At 40.0% G+C, this 20,642-nt stretch overlaps 1 protein-coding gene across 3 annotated transcripts in view; it reads left to right on the top strand.

Moving 5' to 3' along the window:
- Positions 1 to 20,642, top strand: part of SLF1 (SMC5-SMC6 complex localization factor 1) — a 52,935-nt gene that overhangs the window by 27,649 nt on the left and 4,644 nt on the right. For all 3 annotated transcript variants that reach the window (XM_066614967.1, XM_066614968.1, XM_066614970.1), the window contains 8 exons: positions 378 to 544; positions 1,960 to 2,097; positions 2,924 to 3,086; positions 4,550 to 4,697; positions 11,095 to 11,240; positions 17,605 to 17,771; positions 18,290 to 18,411; positions 20,407 to 20,499. In XM_066614967.1, the coding sequence (XP_066471064.1) occupies positions 378 to 544; positions 1,960 to 2,097; positions 2,924 to 3,086; positions 4,550 to 4,697; positions 11,095 to 11,240; positions 17,605 to 17,771; positions 18,290 to 18,411; positions 20,407 to 20,499 (1,144 nt within the window). The remainder of the gene's footprint in view (positions 1 to 377; positions 545 to 1,959; positions 2,098 to 2,923; positions 3,087 to 4,549; positions 4,698 to 11,094; positions 11,241 to 17,604; positions 17,772 to 18,289; positions 18,412 to 20,406; positions 20,500 to 20,642) is intronic.

Below are 20,642 nucleotides of genomic sequence, written 5' to 3' on the forward strand. Positions count from 1 at the left end.
TTCTTCCTTTGTGTTACTAACAAATTGTTTCTCCCAAGTCAGGAAGCTCTTAGGTAGCTTTTGTTCACAGGGTCAGATGTGCTGTGCAAACAAGGTGCCATCACCCATGGAATTTCCCAAGGAGCAGGGAGGGTTCTATCAAAGTCAATCTGATTGGGAGGATGGTGATTGCACTGATGATTTAAAGTGTGACCTTCCTCTCAACCTGTGTATCTGAGGCATCTTACCATCAGTCCTGTTCCTGGCTCGTGTTACTGGTCTGAGCCATGCCCTCCTGGTTGGCACCGAGCACCATATACACACGTACAGTTTCTTTGTCCCTTTGCACACTTTAAAAAGGCTTGTTAGATAACATACTTGTTTTTGTTTTATAATAGGGAGATGCAGATCCTGCACTTCCTGTTAAATTTTTTCAAATCATGTATGCTTTGCTTGAGCATGACCCTCCTTGGAAATCAACTTCAATGTTAAAATACTATGTGGAAGTTCTTCAGTGTCCTGTTTGCCAGAAGGGAATCTGGCCTTTAATAGAAATGCTTGTGAGGTAAGACTTCTGTGGAATAATGATGTAGAACAAGCAAAACAAATTTTTTATTTGGGTGTTCATGTGCAGTGAGCCTCTGTTCAGAGAAGTTGTCTGTAAAACTATTTTGATTGTAGTTATTCTTAATACGCGACAGTAAATTCTCAGAAAATCCAAGGTGAATGCTATTTTATAATACCCCCTCTCAGTCTTGATCTTATGAGTTAGTCTTTTCTTCCTATTCTACTGCTAAGGACCTGAGGATGAATATGAGAGGCTTGAACCAACATGAGTTTGCAGCTAACTTGGGATTTTGCTTTCTTACAAATAAGTTAGACCATTACAGCAGTGGTTCTCAAACTTGAGCATTGTGATGCCCCAGCCTGAGGGCCCTGGTCTCTGCCCTCTTAAGTGGTGAGGAGAGGGGAATGGAGCTACCAGGATCACACCACTTTGGAGGGGTGCTGGGGCTTTCTTTCACTTACCAGAGCCTGCAGCAGGCTCCCAGGGTTGTGGGGAGCCCCACACCAGCCTCTGCAGGGCTCCCCAACATGTGGAGACAGTACAGATAAGGATCATGACCCACCTCCAGTTTTCAGAAGTGCGTTGCAATCATTATTTTGACTGTCTCAGCATGTTGGGAAGCCCTGCAAAAGCTGATGCGTGGCTTCCCGCACTCCTGAAAATGGGTTTTGCAGCTGACTTTACTGGGACTGAAAATGTTGCCTTTTTAAATTTGGTTTGATACCTGCTAGCATCAGTTTTTGTCTGGGGGGAGGGATTAACCTAGGCTCCATGTTGCCCTAGCACTTAACCTGAGTCAGAGATGTGGGTATTGGACACCCCTAAAATAATAGGGAAGTTGCATAAGAAAGCACAACTACAACCAGATTATGTAACGTTCTTCTTTCTGTATTCTTGTGAATTGTCATTTTAGTAAAACAATTCTTTTTAACATAAGACAAACCCAGCTGGATTAGGCCACAGGACCCTGGTAGTTCAGCAGCTTGTTTTTCCATCACTTGCTTATGGGAAGCCTGCCAGTATGAAGGAGAAGATACTTTTCTCCCACCATTGCTGCTGTGCAACTAGTGTTCAAAGGCATATAGCTGCTGAACCTGGAGGGTGCTGTATAGCCATTGTAATTTGTAAGAAGTTCTTAATCCAGTCACTTGTTCTCTCTCCCAAGTAGCTAAATATCAGGGTTATAGCTTTCTTTTCCAATAGCAACATATACATTTTGAGCTACTGTTCAGGCTGGAGAATCATGTAAATCTATGTGTACAATTCCCTGTCCAGCTACAGGTCCCCACACCTACCATAAGGATTGTGCAGTGTGAATAAATACAACAATGTGTTACAGGGGTGGGTGGGAATACTCTATCTTATGAAATTATCATCTGAGACTTGCATATTATTTGTGCTTTGTTCCTCAGGTCTTGCCTTTGCTGCAATGGTGTCTGTCATTCAATCCCTGCTTCAGAAAATATAAATGAGAAGAGAACATTTCACAAAAGATTGTTAATGTTTATCCTGAATTTGTTAAATGCTGAAATGCTGGCATTAACAAGAAGGTGCATTTCTTCCCCATTTGCATGCCTAACCTTTCTATTGTTGAGTCAAATTGTACTTTATTTTGTAAAAGTATACCTTCTTCAAAGACGGCTACTTTTTTTTCTTTGTGAGTTAATTTTACTATTTAGAAGTGTATATGTTAAAACATTTTTCACTTGATTTCCCTACCCCCGCTTCATTTTTGTACAGCAGTTCTTGGGTTTAGGAAAATCACTCTAACATACTGTCTCCAGGTTAATGGGAAGATGTCGTTTAATTTTTTTAAATTTATACTTTCATGCATTAGGCTAGATATTGAACATTTTTTAAAAGTGTGTGTTTTACTTTGACTCTTTAAAAATTCTACAGCAGATTATTATGCAAACAGCTTTTATTCACATAGTGTTTACATTTCGTGGTTAGTAGCTTGTGGAGTAATCTCAGTACTGCTCTTGGAAACAACACTGGAGTAGTAAGAGGGCAGTGACTTGTAATCTCATTCTGTTTGTGTCTTTTCTCAATTTCCTAAATGCAAAAAAACTCATGCTTTTAAAATGGCATGTGGTATATTGTTTTCCATAATAAACAATAAACCCCTTTGTTTTCATCTTGCTTTTATTAAAATTATATTTTTAGAATGTTAACACTTAATGTCGCACATCAAGGTTCTTTTCAAGCTAATTTAGGTTCAAATGCCAAAACAGCATGCCTAAATTGGTTTTCTGAATTGCAACCAGAATTGTTGTTTGTTAAAAAATATGGTAGGAGTCCTCTGTGCTTGTTAGCCCACTAAACTTTGCACATTTTGACAAGATAGTATATCCAGTAATTATTTTTCTTTTACAGTTTGTGTGAAGCAGTTGATTCTCAGGCTGAACGACTGATGCCACAGACAGTTCTCCAGAAGACTTTCTGGACAGAAAGTGAATCTGTGTTTTTCACCAAACAGATCAATATTCTAGTAGACTGGGTCATTCATTCCTATAGAGAAAAGTACAAGAAAAATGATGTAAGTTATTGACCTATTATAAAGCATAATGAAGAATTACTTGGTATTTTTCTTCTGTCTCTCAGGAGGACCAGATTAAAGTTTCAAAATGAGTACAGGCATGCCACTGTAAATGCGGGGGTTCCGTTCTAGAACCCCCCCCCTCCTGTGGATACTGGAAACGCAGATAAGAACAAACACAAAAAATATGGCTTGCAATCCCTCCCTCATTGCGCAAATTACTTTTCTCTATCTGGTTGCAGCCTCCGGGTGGCTGTCTCCTGTGTCACTGTTTGCAAATGCTACCAGGAAGTGCTTATAGGCAGGGATTGGTTGAATCAAGATTGAAACCAACCAGGTTGGGAGGGATGTAGTTAATGTAGTCATGACCCAGGTACGTTTATGAACCACAGTTGTACATGGTTTAGTTATTTGACTTTGTCTGTAAATCATTTTGTGAACTTTTTGTTGAAAATCGGTATATAAATAATGATGATGATGATGCACAGTTGCAAGTTTCAATGCATTCAGTGGGGCTTACTCACAGGTAAGTGTGTGTAGAATTGCAGCCATAGGCCACTGCACCTGCTCTGTAATCCAGAACAGATTACAACAGGGTATGAATTGATGTCTATATTTTCTTATACAGTATAGATTGTTAGACCTCCCATGTGGTGTTTGTTTTAAGTGAATCGGGCCCAATCCTATCCAACTTTCCAGCACCAGTTCAGCCGCAAGGCAGCCCTGAGGGAAGTGAACACATGTTTCCATACCTTGAGGGGGCCTCTGTGACTACCACTCCACTGCAGGATACAGTACACACCCCATTGGTACAGCTGCACCAGCACTGGAAAATTGGTTGGGATTGGGGCCTTATTGATTTAACTTGGGGAGATGTTGTTGTAACATGTATTGCAATCTCTTCCCCTTTCAAATCATCATATCCCACTATCATTCCACTGCTGGCCTTAAGTTATATTAGTCCATGACTATTACTAATGTCACTTAACCCAAATTTGAAGCTATGTATTGAGGTTTGTTTAACCTGGTAACACTGGAATCCTGGAATTCATCAATTAGTAATATGTTCTTTGTGCAAATAACTACCAATTTTGTTCATCAAGATACACAATTTGTGTGTTGTCTGCAACCTGATCATGGAAGGTGCAATGGTAGTTTTTATGAGAATGAATTTCTGCTGTACAAACTGTATGTTCCTGTTTGGGAAAAAGGTGATTGTATCTTCTATGAGGAAATAACACTATTCATAGAAGTTAGACCTCTAACAGTTGTTGACATTTTTGAGTTCATTCAAATGTGCCAGTTGGCTCTTATTTTAGTTAATGATGCAATCAATGTTGTAAGTCATCAGATAGTTTTGGTTCACCAGAATGAGTAAGGACTGAAATGAAGACCATAGTTTTTCATTATAAGTATAGTAAGTATAGTATTATGGTGAATATAAAGATTATCCTCTCTCCTAGGTCTTCAAGCATGATGTAGCTGATCTGTTGAATGGAATTCTGGGAGCTGTGGTGGAATATTGGATTGTTTCAGGATTCATAATGGACAGAAATATGTTGTATCCAATAGCGAATGAACTTGCATCTTATATTGCCATTTCATGTGATGGTACGTTCTGCCATATTCCAATGCTTGATGAATAAATCTTATTAGGACTTGTTTACAACTACCAGTCCTTGTATCCAAACAGACACACAGTCAAATCATTAGCAGCTTTCTTCAGATCAGATCAGTTTGAAATGCTATCGTTCTCACCTCTATAGCTTCTAGGTTATGTACACCTCTCCTTTTAGCTCACCGCATCTCTTTCTCAACTTCCTTCCCATCTCAGTATCCTTTTCGAAACCTCTTTCTTTAAGGACTGATAAATGTTTCTCCATTTTCTTCTTCAAAGGTTGGCAACCAATAGCCTCCAACCGTGCTCTGATTCCTGCTACAACCTAGCCAGCCTGTGGGCTTCTGTGCATATCAGTGGTCAGAGGCAGTAGTAGCAGAGCATGTGTACCCAGGATGTTATTTTGCTATAGCATGTTGTCCATATCAATTGCCAGGTTGCCCGCCACTCTTACAGGGAGGCAGATCAAGCTGAGTACAGAGCTTCTAATTCTCGCCCTGGACAGCCTCCTGCTTCTCTTGCTCAGTGTGGCAATTTCTGTCATGAGTCTCATTCACTCTCTCCACTTTAGCAAGAGGTGGGTGTCCTACTTTCCTTCATTCAGAATGACTGACAGCTTTCTTCAAAAATGGGGGCTCAAAGTGAGAGCATGAGTGTATGGCGTATGCTAAATTGTCTAATCTTAGGAATTTGGGGGAGGTATCTGAATGAATTGGGAAATGGGGGCATATTTAAATAATTTAATACTGTGCTGTGTGAATAAGAAAGATTTGTAATTGAAGAATTGATGAATTGCTTACATGTGGGGGGTATGTACCTGATGGATGAATTTAATATTAATCCGCATCTCTCTCTGTAATTTCAATTGGGGCAGAAAATGCTAGATGGATACTTAGTGTGTGATTCATTCAAATGTTTAGAATTGCCATTCCTTCTCTTCTCGCGATAATCCTGTGAAGTAGGTGAGTGTGAGAGATAGTGACTGGCCCAAGGTCACCCAGGAAGCTTCATGGCAGAGAGGGGATTTGAACCTGGATCTTCTAGGTCTAAGTTGAACTTCTGAAAATAAACTGTTTGGATGCTACTTTCGGGGGAGGGTTTATCTGCTTAATTTAATTATTTTTTAATGGAATGATGGTAACTAAAGCAAGATGTATGCATTCTGACCCTCCATACAATTTCTGTACCTCAGTGTGTTTGCCTAGCCTTGTTCTAGGTCCTTCTGCTAGTTCTGCCTTTCCTGAGCCAATGCTACAATAGTCAAACAACTGCTGTTTGCAAATCATAAACTTATTGCCAAACACTTGAACAAAGTTTTGCAGAACCTTAAAGGAGAATCATTGCTATCAAAAGCTTTGAGGGTCTCAGCCAGTTGGATGAGTCTGTTCTTGCCTCAACCAAGAACAGTCTGTGGTTTCCATTAGATGCACTTATTTCAAAAAGATGGCGAACTGTCCAGATTTGTGGATTAGCAAAATGTCCTCTGCAAGTGTGGTACACCCACATCTTCTCCATCTCAGTGTTTCAAATCCAAGATGATAGTTTAATCTACTCAATAGCCTTACCCCTCATCTCTCCATTCTTTTACTCTATTTTAGTTCTTCTCAATCTTATTGTCACAATCCACTTCATTGGTCACAATGGCTGGATTGCACCCCAGAATGCCTTGTGGCTTCCATTTGGGGTAGCATTGGGGTGTGGCCCACCAAAAATCAGGTTGTGACCCACTGGTGTGTCATCATTCACAGTTTGATAATGACTGCTTTATCTCATTCCACTCTTGTCTTTGCTTCTCCGGTTCCACCGGTTTCAGGCATCCAAAGATCTGCTCTCTCAAATGATTCCAACCTTGGTGCCTGTTTACACTTAGAACACTTGATGATTTCTCCAAATCATTTGTTACCTTTTCTTTTGGAGATTGGCACAATTCCTAAGTCCCCCATACTCTGTTGTACCTAACCATGTCACTGTAGCAGAGTTAATTGCATATTATTTCCCTCCTCACCTTATCTGCGAGGTCACTCAGGGGTGTTCCAGCAAGTCATGGCACTGGGAGAAGCAAGAGGATAATTCAGAGATAATTACAGGGCTGTTAGTCTCCACGGCAATCTCTCCAGGGTGAAGCTGCAACCATAGTTAACCTTTGTTTCTCCTCCTGAGAAAAAAAGCAAGCTGGGACTCAAGGCTTCCATTTAAATCAAGCAAGCCTCATTCACTTTAGCAGATTCTTCTGCACCCTTGTACCATTTTAAAAATGTTTGGCAGAGGTCTGGCTTTTTAAACACCAGGGTGTAATTCTTGTTTCCATTTGAAACAAAGTCCAAGGCCACAATTCAGTGCACCACTATTTAAGAATAACACCCATGGAAAGCAATGAGGTCTACTTCTGCAAATAGGGTTGCAGCTATGTGTGGCTGCAGATGCTCATTCCTTGGTGCTTGTGTTACTACTGTGAATTGAATTGCACACCCTCAGTTATATGTTGTATGTTATATATAGAGCCTCTGGCTTAACACACCAGGCACCTGAAAGAAGGATTTAATTAATGGTTCTGCTGATATGTTGTTTACAGCAGTGATTCCCACACATTTAGAATTGGGACCGACTTTTTAGAATGAGAATCCGTCAGGACCCACTGGAAGTGATGTCATGACCAGAAGTGACATCAAACAGGACAATTTTTTAACAATTCTAGGCTGCCCCACACTTACCCAGAAGTAAGTCACATTTACTATCATTGTTATAAGAATATACATAGTAGCTTGTTAAAAGTACAGGTCTGTAACATTTCCCCACATGCAATCACATACCATGGTCACATGAAGTCTAATATATTAAAAATAAAATATTTTAAATGAATGGGGACCCACCTGAAATTGGCTCGCGACTCTCCTAGTGGGTCCCGACCCAGTTTGAGAAACATTGTTTTACAGTGCAATTACTCTGTTAGTGTTTACAAAAAGATTGTGAAGACCAGAATTTTAAAAGTTAATGAATTAAAATGTATCTTACAATCTTTTACTATATTTTAAATAAAATTGAGACTGAACAGTTCTTTGGTAATAATAGCTGGTGGGTAAAATCAGACAAAATTATAGTCAGATACCCCTTTAAGTTTAACTCTCCTGACTAATAGAAAATTCCCTAATTTTTGACTCAAAAGCTGCCCTTGACTTATCTGTGAGATCAACTTATTGATAGAAAGATTCTGGGATTCTTGGCACTGATGCAATGCCAAACAGTCACAGACCCTTTAAAAAGTATTTTGGAGGTTTTATTTACATAGTTACTGTTGAGGTTAAAGGTTTTGTATGTTAAATTATGAGATGATTGAAGTAGGTTCTCAGTCTTGTCCCAATGTGAGCAGGTTGCAAGAAAACACATCAACTACAGCAGAGTACTTTCAGCAGTTGTATTGAGCAAGGGATATCACATTCAGAGTAGTCATTCAACAGTCCAAGAGTCAGCACGGAGAGCAGTCAGTTCCAGTATAACAAGTCCAAATCAGTTTCCAATAATACACAGTCAAAGGTTCAGTCCATAAGTCAGTAATATCATATACATACAGTATCCAGTCTCTTCAGTCACAGGCAGCAGTCTAACAGTAATCTCTATCAACTCCCTTACTGCTGCACTTGAGGCTCCATAAGACTAACCTTATATAGTCAGCTCAGCCAATCAGTACTGGCTTGGTCACACCCAGGGTGTGCCTGTCCCAGGTGCTTGCTGATTCTGCTGAATCATCCCTCTACACCTGCTCCCTGAACCAACATATAAGCTGTGGTTCTGCTTCACTCAGAACTCAAGCTGACAGTTACAAGCTAAATCAGTTCAGTTTGGATACAGATGTGCACTCCTTCCTTCTCATCTTGCTTCTCTGAGCACCACACCCAGAACTTCACATTAAATAACCTGAGAGGGACAAGACAACTATTTGACACTGTATGTCACTTCCACCTCCTTATTTGGCATATTACGACACTGTTTGGTGCATGGTTCCAACTCTAACTAGGAGGTCAGTTTGCTCTGAAATCAAATGTTCTTGGCCCACAACTTTGGTTACACAAGTTCTTGGAATTCTCCTTTCTGGGAAAACTATGATCTACACGTTCTCTTTGCTTGGGTCACTTTGCACATTAAATAACTTGATCTCTTATCTTTTTACGGGAAACACCAGTCCTTTTCTTGGCTCCTATTTCAGTTATTTTTCTCCAAGAGAAAATAAGTTAACCCTCTAAAATCTCTATCAGTCCACCGTTTTTTCTTTGGCCAAAATAGAATATTTTTGGCCAAATAACTATATAACTGGTTGGGGACATGTATGCTTGTTTGAACCTTCTTTGTTAGGCCTACTTTGTTATGTAGGTGCATTTGGTTTTCTTGTTATGTTACAGTGTGTATATGTCACTATACTCTAATATCTGCAGTAGATCAGGGTGTTGAGCGTAAGGCCCATGGGCCGGATATGGCCCACGGAAGCTCTTTATCTGGCCCATGTGATAACAGAGCTCTTCCAGTGCCACCCTTTTAGTAGTGCTACTTCTACCAAGGCTGTGAGAGAGAGTGACAGGCCTCAGAAGGCAAGGAATGCTACAGCAGCAAAGAGGGGAAAGAAAGAAGCATTGTTGAGGTGCGGGAGAGCCAATTATCACACAGGCCATGCTTTCAGCAGCTCCAGTTCTGCTGAGGCATCACTTCACAGAGCATGTCTCAGCTGTTGAGCAGCGAAGTAATGCTTAGGCAGAAGAGGCACTGCTGAAAGATGTGATAATTGGGCTGTCACCTATCTTGAAAATATGATCAAGATTTGCACATTTTCTTTTCTTGCATTTGCAGCTAATTTCTACGTAACAGCAAAGTGCTCATTTATGACCATCTTCTGCATAATGACATGACTTTCTGCTTAATGATGTCACTTATGGTCCTCAGCAGGAGACATGAATGTTATTTAACCCACTGTATGAAACTAGTTTCACACCACTGATCTAGACTGTGAATCATTAGGAACAAAAACTTGTCCTTTTAGTTTTGAGGGGAAAGTACCACACATGTTTTTGGTCTGATACAAATAAATTTATAGTGAACCCTCAATTTAATGACTTTTCTGCTTCATTAAAAACATTTTGCATATGTTCATATCTGCTGACTTTGGTACTTTTGGATTTAATGGGCTTTGAGCATTAATGGATACCTCTTCTTCCTATTTTAGTCCAGTAAATTGAGGGCTCACTGTATTTCTCAAATTTATATATATCTTCATAGTGATGAATATAGACTGGTGATCTCAACTAAGCTTTCATGGTCAGACTGCTTGGTTCATGGGAAGGCCTATGGTGTGGTGCCAGTCTGAAAAGAATAATTCTGTGTCCTTTCTGGGGTTTAGTTTCTTCAGTGCCATTCTACTTATGTAAAAGGTGGCAGTTATAGGTTATCCAATTATACTGAATTTAGATGGCAGCAATATATAAACCTATTCTATGAGCATGTAAGCAGTTCTTGGTTACATTTAATATCACTTCTAATGTAGAAGTTTAGGGTGAGGTTCATACTTTATCTTTCATGAACTAAATATCCCTCTTCAACATCATCATGCAAACATTGCTTTTTCAAAGACTTTATTACATCTTCCTTATGTTTCAAGAACTTCATTTTTGAACATCCGATGGGCAGTGTCAGATAATCTGTTCCCCTGTACACTGTATATTTCCTAATTTGACAGATTTAGTACTTCTAACAATTTAGGGCAGTATTTATCACACTGAGTTGGGACCCACTAGGTGGGTCGTGAGCCAATTCAAGTGGGTCTCCATTTCAATATTTTATTTTTAATATATTACACTTGATGCTACCATGATATGTGACTGCATTTGAGGAAATATTACAGATCTGTACTTTTAACAGGCTATTATGTATATGCTTTTAACAATGATAGTAAATGGGATTTACTACTGGGTAAGTATGGGTAGGATTACAGCCTAGGATTGTTAAAAATATTCCTGCTTGATTTATACCACTTCCAACAACAACAACAACAGTATTTATATACCGCTTTTCAACAAAAAGTTCACAAAGCGGTTTACAGAGAAAATCAAATATCTAATGGCTCCCTGTCCCAAAAGGGCTCACAATCTAAAAAGATGCAACACCAGCAGACAGCCACTAGAAAAGACACTGCTGGGGTGTCACTTCCAGCCATGACATCACTTCCGGTGGTCCTAAAAGATTCTCATTCTAAAAAGTGGATCCCTGTGCTAAAAGTTTGAGAACCACTGATTTAGGGATTGCAATAAAGAGGACAGAAACACAGCATAACAAGTTAGGGGCGTGTGTCATCCCCCCTCTCATTCTGCATATCTAAAGTTATTGTGTTTCTTCCATCTTCTTCTTCAGACTTTTCAACAAGGGAATTAAAAATGTTCATTTCTTCTATTCCATCCCTGTGGCTCGAAATGTTTGTTGCAGAAGCAGTCTTTAAAAATGCTTCTTTTCAAAGCAACACTATAATTTCCACTGAACTGCTGTCTCTCCAAAAAATTGTAAGTATCATTTGTACTTCTTAATACTACACTAAATATAAGAGTGTTCTTTGACTAAACAGACTAATGAGAAGGTGTCTTGGATTAATTCTCTCTAACTTGCCTTTTTCCCTGGAATAGGGTTAGACCGCCTTCATTTATATTATGACTTCATTGTGTTTTGCTTTGGAGATCAGCTCAAATATTTGATATATTTTTCACCATCAAACATTTATTTATGGTAGCTATATTGAATAAGCTTATATTTGAAGAAAAAAAAACCTTGCAGGTTTTAAATGTTTCTGTGATATGGAATATTAGATTCTGTGAGTATCCATAATATAGCACAGAGTTGGCTCTAGAATGACCCGGTGCCTTGTGCAAACATGGGCATGATGGTCATTAAGTAGCAGGTAGATAGTTGATAATACTGGTGTGTCCCGGTATCCGTGTGGGTTCCAGACAGTGGATACCTGAAACTGCGGATAAAAGAGAACAGCATTCAGGGAACGGCATAACATTCTGACGCAGCAAAGGATCACCCCCCCCCCATCGCGCTTGGTACAATAGTAGAGAATAGGTACAAAAGGAAAGAAGAAGCTTAATAATATCCTAGAATCTAGAGGCTCGAGTTTGAAAGTGGGAAAGTTTGAAAAGAGAAAACTAGCAAGGTTCCAAGTTTTTTCCATAGTACAGGCGTGCCCCAATATCTGCGGATTCAGCATCTGCGATTTCAGTTATCCACAAATTCATTCCCCCCACCACCACATGGAGTTTCATCACCCCCCATCACATTTGGTACAATAGTACAGTAGAGTTCAGTACTGTATTGAATTAATCCTGTTTCTTAATGCACAGTACTGTTCAAACTATCGATATACATGCTTACCATGTTTCCAAACCCTTCTGCTCCATTTTGCACACATGTTCCTCTTCTGCCCACTTCTGGTATAGATCTTATTGCCCACCCACAAAGTCCACATGTTTCTCTCTCAGGAAGGGGATAAAGACTCAACCATGATCTCCTCCCCTTTCCTGAGTTGCTGGAGAGCATGTTGTGGGATAGGCAGGACAGCTTTCCTGTTCACTTGCTTGCCAAGCACCAAGCGGTTTCTCCCACTTGGGAAAAAAACCTCACTTGCTCAAAGCCCTATTGAGAGCTCCTTTGAAAATCAATGACAGATTTGTGTGTGTGTTTTAACCCCTTATCTGCTGCCCTCATCAAGCGGTTTCTCTCCAGGTGAAAGGAAAAAAATCTCCCTTGCATTTAAGAACATAAGAACAGCCCCACTGGATCAGGCCATAGGCACATCTAATCCAGCTTCCTGTATCTCACAACAGCCCACCAAATGCCCCAGGGAGCACACCAGATAACAAGAAACCTCATCCTGGTGCCCTCCCTTGCATCTGGCATTCTGACATAGCCCATTTCTAAAATCAGGAGGTTGCACACACACATCATGGCTTGTAACCCGTAATGGATTTTTCCTCCAGAAACTCGTCCAATCCCCTTTTAAAGGCATCCAGGCCAGACGCCATCACCACATCCTGTGGCAAGGAGTTCCACAGACCAACCACACGCTGAGTAAAGAAATATTTTCTTTTGTCTGTTCTAACTCTCCCAACACTCAATTTGAGTGGATGTCCCCTCGTTCTGGTGTTATGTGAGAGTGTAAAGAGCATCTCTCTATCCACTCTGTCCATCCCCTGCATAATTTTGTATGTCTCAATCATGTCCCCCCTCAGGCGCCTCTTTTCTAGGCTGAAGAGGCCCAAACGCCGTAGCCTTTCCTCATAAGGAAGGTGCCCCAGCCCAGTAATCATCTTGGTCGCTCTCTTTTGCACCTTTTCCATTTCCACTATGTCTTTTTTGAGATGCGGCAACCAGAACTGGACACAATACTCCAGGTGTGGCCTTACCATAGATTTGTACAACGGCATTATAATATTAGCCGTTTTGTTCTCAATACCTTTTCTAATGATCCCAAGCATAGAATTGGCCTTCTTTAGTGCCGCTGCACATTGAGTTGACACTTTCATCGACCTGTCCACCACCACCCCAAGATCTCTCTCCTGATCTGTCACACACAGCTCAGAACCCATCAGCCTATATGTAAAGTTTTGATTTTTTGCCCCAATGTGCAAGACCTTACACTTACTGACATTGAAGTGCATCTGCCATTTTGCTACCCATTCTGCCAGTCTGGAGAGATCCTTCTGGAGCTCCTCACAATCATTTCTGGTCTTCACCACTCGGAAAAGTTTGGTGTCGTCTGCAAACTTTGCAACCTCACTGCTAAACCCTGTCTCCAGGTCGTTTATGAAGAGGTTGAAAAGCACCGGTCCCAGGACAGATCCTTGGGGCACACCGCTTTTCACTTCTCTCCATTGTGAAAATTGCCTATTGACACCCAGTCTCTGTTTCCTGGTCTTCAACCAGTTCTCAATCCATGAGAGGACCTGTCCTCTAATTCCCTGACTGAGGAGATTTTTTAGTAGCCTTTGGTGAGGGACCGTGTCAAACGCCTTCTGAAAGTCCAGATATATAATGTCTATGGGTTCTCCCGCATCCACATGCCTGTTTACCTTTTCAAAGAATTCTATAAGGTTCGTGAGGCAAGACTTACCCTTACAGAAGCTATGGTGATTCTTCCTCAGCAAGGCCTGTTCGTCTATGTGTTTTGAGATTCTATCTTTGATGAGGCATTCCGCCATCTTACCCAGTATAGATGTTAGGCTGACCGGCCTATAGTTTCCTGGGTCCCCCCTCTTTCCCTTTTTAAAAATCGGTGTGACATTTGCTATCCTCCAATCTTCTGGCACCGTGGCTGTTTTGAGGGACAAGTTGCATATTTTAGTCAAGCGATCAGCAACTTCATTCTTCAATTCCTTAATAACTCTTGGGTGGATGCCATCTTTAATTTATCAATGAGGTGTGAAACATCTTCTCTTTTAACCTCTATCTGGTCAGCCAACTGAGAGCTCCATTGAAATCAGTGACAGACTTGTGCGTGCGTACGTGTTTTAACCCCTTATTTGCTCCCCCTGTCAAGTGGTTTCTCTCTGGGTGAAAGGAATGGCGCACATTTAAATCATCCCCTGCTGCTGTCACCCACCAAAGCAGTGAGCTATCCAAGGACACACTCTGGAAAACGATAAGTATGACTGCAGCTGAAAACCTAATAAAGCTATCTGGTCTATACTAATTACATTCTACCCTATATTCCCAAGGTTTTACATGGTCTGGTCTGATGTCTGAGAGATAGGGCCTTTGGCGGCCTAGCCCAACACAGCAGCATCCCATACTGAGAACAAGCTTTTATATCTATTCCTTTTTTGACCCCACCAATCTGTGTTCTTGCCAATTTTGCTGACTCATGCCTCCCATTACCCAACACCCAATCATATCTCTGACTAAATATGACCATTTGGCTCTCCACCAAATATGATACACCTGGGAACCTAATTAGAACTCGGTTGTTATCTCCTTCCCAATCCAGGATACCTGAGCTAATTACAGAAACCAGAACTTTTGCTTAGCCATAAAGCTATAACAATAACATAGGCAAAGATGTTACACTATCCTGTCAAATGATACATTTTCTTGCTGTTAAAATCAAAACACTCATACAGTCAATTCCAGTTTCCCAATATCCCTTAAAGTTTATCCATTCTTCTTCATACTACTCTAAAATTAATGTTTAATTCCCCAATTATAACCCCCCACCATTGACACAATTTTCACAGAGTTGAAAATTGAGAACGGAGCTCCCAGCTGGCTTTAAATGCAAGGGAGGTTTTTTTCTTTTTTCAAGAGGGAGACCGCTTGATGGGGGTAGCAGAAAAAGGGTTAAAATGCATGCACACACGCACTGAGAGACACAGGCACATGAACACACATATCTGTCACTTATTTTCAACGGAACTTTAAATGCAAGGGAGGTTTTTTATTTTTACCTGGAAAGAAACCACTTGACGGGGCAGCAGATAAGAAGCTAACACACACACACAACTGTCATTGATTTTCACTGGTGCTCTCAGCAGGGCTTTGGGCAAATGAGACATTTTTTTCCCCTCGTGGAGGGAGAAACCGCTTAGTGCTGGGCAAGCGAGTCAGCAGAAAAGCTGTCCTGCCTCCTCCACAACCTGCTCTCCAGCAGCTCAGGAAAGGGGAGGAGACCGTGGTCAAGTCTCTCCTTCCTTAGACAGAAACATGCAGGCTTTGCAGCTGGGCAATAAGAGCCAGATTGGAAGTGGGCGGGAGAAGAACATGCACAAAATGGAGGAGGAAGTGTTCGGAAACGCAGTTAGCATGTGCATTGATAGATTGAACAGTAGGGTACATTTAGGAACAGGATTAATTCAGTACAGTACTGAACTCTACTGTATTATTGTACAAAGTGTGATAGGGGCTGACGGAACTCCACATGGGGGAGGGGATCCGGATCTGCAGATAACTGAAACAGCAGATACCAGATCTGTGGATATGGGGGCATGCCTGTACTCTGGAAAAAACTTGGAACATTACTAGTTTTCTTTTTTCAAACTTTCCCTCCTTTATTATCTGGCCTCTAGATTCTAGGATATTCTTAAGCTTCTTCTCTCTTATTCCCTCAGTCTTTTAGCCATATTCTATCTGCTTGTATTCAGAAAGTAGGTATTGTTTAAGAGCTTCACCACAAATGGCTGCTGAATACATAGCAGGACCATGTGCTGGAGACAGAGATGCGAATGCTCTGAAAGACTGTCATGGTGTGAAAATCTTACACTCCTGACTTTGCCTATGGATACATTTAAGAATTATTTTATGCTAGTTGCCTACACAGATTTGTGTAGTTATGTGAAATTTAGCTCTTTCCTTTCTGGGTCCCTTCACTAGTTTCTTAACCTGCTCCATATAAATTCCATCTTGTCCCAAGGCCCTGTGTGACATTTTTTCCCTTGGCCTGAATCTCTTGTTGAACTGCCCTTATCTCAATTCCCCTCTTTCTCCAATCCTGATTTCCCCTAGCCTTCTCTGTCCTACACTTTTCCTTTCCTGACATGTCCTATATACCATGCCTTCTTAGTCAATCTGTTTGTTAGCTCCCTATCTTTTTTGTGACTTTCTTTCCCCAACATTTTCTCATTGCTGTCCAAAAACACACACTTCTTCCTGACCCTAGGCCCTGCATGTAAGTCAGCTGTTTATTTAACATTCTTCTCCCTCCCCACAAACACACAACATCACAGCTGTTCAGCAGTGTATTTTCTGCCTCTTTCCAGTTTGTGGATGGTTTTTTACTTACTAGCACCCTCAGCTATGAACACTAAGTTCAATAGAAAGCCCACAATTCATAGTTCCCCCCCAAAAAAAATTTTACTTGTACCCCTTCCTGAAGAACTCATAAAAAGACCAAATGCGCAAAGAAAAAACAATTTCGAAGCGAAGCTCTTTATGTTGATGTCCTGAAAGCTTTGACCTTCCTTTGTTCCTTATGGTAGCAATCCATATGCAGGTAGAGGGCTGCCCTTGTTTTCTTCCTCTCACTCTAACAAATGATTACTTGGCCTATCTGAGGGAAAGGGCGGTTTTGACCTAGACCCTCCAAGATCCCTGTTGCAATAGAGATGTCACTTAGGAAGAGTGTAGGGGTGGAGGTTTCCCTCCCTGAGCTAAAGCTCCATGCTCCTCCTCACTCTTTGTAAGGAAGAATGAAGGGCTTTGAATACTTGGCATCTGTCTTGGTTGATGGAGCACAATGGTTGCTAAGTCAATCATCTGTTCAGATCTTCTCTAAAGAGAGTGTAGAAAAGGACAACACAAGCCTTACAGTGCAATTCTATACATGTCTGAGAAGTAAGTCCCACAGAATTTAATGGGGCATTCTCACGGTAATATAGGATTGCTGTCTCCATTCCCTACCTGTGTCAGGATGAAAGCTGAGCCTTTGCCACCACCAACCACTGTTGCCACTCTGCAATTTTAGTATGGTAACCACTTCTTGAATTTTATGTGGTTTTTATGCAGTAGTGTCACAGCCAGTGAACCTCTGAACCATATAAACTTGTACTGTTTTCTGCCTATGTCCTGCTCTTAGCACTGCAGTGTGAGTAGCTTTTAATAGAACAGCTTAACACTTCTGTCTGTATAAGGAAGGAGAAATGAGAGATTAAATTATGTGGGTCTGTGAGAACTACTTTCACAGCATATGCTTTGTTTAAAAAAAGGAAAAAGCTTTTCTAAAGCCTTGCTATGTTAAGTTCAAAGACAGTAAGACAAGATTAGCTTTAAATACAAGAGAAATCTGGAGGAGACCAGTACTGTAGTGCTAATTGTAATTACCAGGCATGTGCTGGTGTCATCTTTAAACATAGTCAGACTAAAGTGTTATTCATGCAACAGGTTTGTTCTTATCTGCCTGCCTTGCAAGAAGGGATGCGTGAGACAGGGAAGATGCAGAAAGCAAAGAAAAAGAAAATAGGGCAATGGCCTTGCCCTGAGTCTCAAAGGGCATTACTGATGCTAAATGGTGATAAGCAGAACCAAGCAGAAGTGCTGCCTGATGTACCGTAAGTAATACCTATAACATCACCAGTTTTATTCTGCTTTGGGGGACAGCTTCTGACCTGACACATTTCTTGAACTTTAAGTGACCTGTGTTGTTGTCTGCAAATTACTGTGACTGGCAGAAAGCTCTGTTTTAATCCTTTTAACACATCTGGGTAGGGTGGGTTTCTTTCTTTTCCCTTTCTCTGTATATATGTAGACTGCACGTACTTTACCACTATTAACGTAAATTGCTTCCCAAGAGAAATGGATCTCTTCATGAAATTACATTTTTAAAAACGGTTTAAGCCCTGTATATTGAATGATTGCTGGGTTTATTACAAGTTTATACCATGGTAAATGTTTTGAAACTACAGTAAGGACTTTAAATTTCAAAGTCTCCAACTCTGAAAGCATGTAGATTATCTGTATAAATATACCTGTTACTTCAGTACACATTACTTGTTGTATAAAACTGTTAATTCAGTTGAACCTTTTCATGCTCTTTTGTCATTGCTTACTTTCATTTTATTGTGCAAAGCATTAGCAAATCTCGTGTTCTAAAGAAATTAGAAGACAAAGCTGAAGTTGTGATGTTACACAGCAAAGAAAACTGGCATTCTTCTCCTAAACAGAAAAATGTTTACAAAGTTAATGTTAAAGGTATTGTAAGCTCCTAACTTTTGCTAAGTACTTCACATGTTTGCAATCAGAAGTTTCATATTTGATCCTGTAAAGTTGTATCTACCCTGCATAGTAATTGTTGGTCCAGCATCATTTATCTATTGCCAATCTTTTAAGTAAGGGAAATAATTTTATATGTGATAAAATAACATATACGAATATAAAATAGGCTTCATCATACATCCACTCCCATTCTTAATTCAGGATGCATCCTATATGAGTGCATTCCAGCTTTGCCTGCCTTACTTTGCTAATCCACCTCAACCTGTGCTTGGGAGGATCAGCATCATCTTCTGATTTGAAAGTCTAATTCAGTCTTCATCTCTTTCAGTCAAAGACAGTTTGTGAACAAAGGCTAAAGTGTATGCTGTGTTGCATAGCCCTATTAAGCATATGGACTGTTTTCTTCTATGCAGTGAGTGCAGGCTGTGAACTGCATTTCATTTTTAATCTTAACCTAAGCACTGAAGGTTAAAATAGCACTATAATAATTTACTCAGGGTCCACTCAAAGCGTAAATAAAATAAATTTCACATATACCAATCTGTATCTTCCTTGATAAAGGAAGGTTTATCACTTGATAAAACTGTTTTGTTTTTTTAAATATGAATTTAACCTAGGCACATATTTATGACACTCAAGAGTGATCTGAAGTAAAATGGACATCCTTCTTCTAAATTTGTGTATCCAAAAGAAAGGCAAAAGAAACCTCAGTTTGCCATAGATTTAATTTTGTTTTCACACTACTAAATCATCAACTGTGTCAAAAATTGCAGTTTTCAAATGAGTTAATATTCCCCCTACTTATGTGCTAGTAGATATAGTACAAATACTTACTGTTGAAAGTAAAAGTAACACATTTTAAAAGGAGGAGACCTTGCTCTTTCCTGCAACAAGCAACCAGCTACTTCCTTCATAAGAACTTCCTGTTGAGCACCAAGTAGCTTATTGTGGATATTCAGCCATTTGCAACTCACTATTGGATGAAGACCCCTTCTAGTTTCTTGACTCTCCATCATTTCTGCATATAGATTTTTAAAAATGTACCAGTCTAGCTTCATTGTGCAAATGGGGGGAGGGGGGAGAAAAGCCAGAATATTCTAATGTATCCGTGGGGGCTTATTTCCATCATTTACCTTGGATCACATGTTCTTTTTAATAAGCTCTTATTCTAAAAATAGCCCCTTTACAAAAAAAAAATACTATAATTACCAGAATTTGTATGCACAGTTGATATTAATTTAACCACACTACCTGTAAACTACAGTTTAGTCTTCACTCTGTAGGTTTTTCTTTCTTTTCTTTTCTTTTTTTTTTGCCCCCTTTCTAACTCTAAATGGGACAGTGTTTTCCCTGTTCTTAAGACAGCTCCATTCTTTTTAGTCTCTCTCCCTTCTGTATCTCCCCCACCCTTCCCTTTCCCTCTGGTACTGTAGGAAAGCCAGACAGCCTATTGAGAAACAGCAAACCATCTGTTAACGGATTTGAAGTTCTGAATTATACTTGAGTGTGTAGAGGCACTCGTGCTTAGCCAGAAACATTCATTTGAATCAAGCTACAAACGCTGTGTAAAAAGAACCATACACTTAATGTAGGTTCATGAATAAATTTAAGGGAGGGCAACTGCACTCTAAACTTTTATTGCTTCAAAACCAAGCATTTTTGGTGTTCTGTGATCATTCGGTGCTTTTATAATGTGATTGAAGCCTTACAGCTTGAACGGGAAAGGGGGGGAAGATAATTCCTATGTTAACCCTTTAGCAGTGCAGTTTCATCGCTGGATCTCTGATAAAACAGAAGCTCTGTGGGCTTTTTGAATACACTTAGAAGGTGTTTAAACAGGACAAAGGGAAATCTTATTCATTACTGAATGCTCTGGCATGTAGCCAGATCACCTAGTTCCATGTACTTTGATTATTTTTTTCAGTTGCCATTTTGCCTAGAATGGTATAATCTATTAATTTTATATGGCAGGAGAGACATCCCTGCACATTGCTTGCAAAAAAAACAACGTGAAGAGATTGATTCATCTACTTTCTATACCAGGAATAGATATTAATGTTAAAGGTAAGTAAAAAAAAAATACTACAATATTAACTCATAAAGCAAAGATTTTTATGGCTAGCCTGTAAATAAGCTTATTCAGCCGTTCATTGCACTTAAATGTTGTAATTTTTTTTCAGTTGACTATTGTGATTTTTAAAATTGTT

This window comes from Tiliqua scincoides, chromosome 2, assembly GCF_035046505.1.
Source record: "Tiliqua scincoides isolate rTilSci1 chromosome 2, rTilSci1.hap2, whole genome shotgun sequence".
Lineage (NCBI taxonomy): Eukaryota > Metazoa > Chordata > Lepidosauria > Squamata > Scincidae > Tiliqua > Tiliqua scincoides.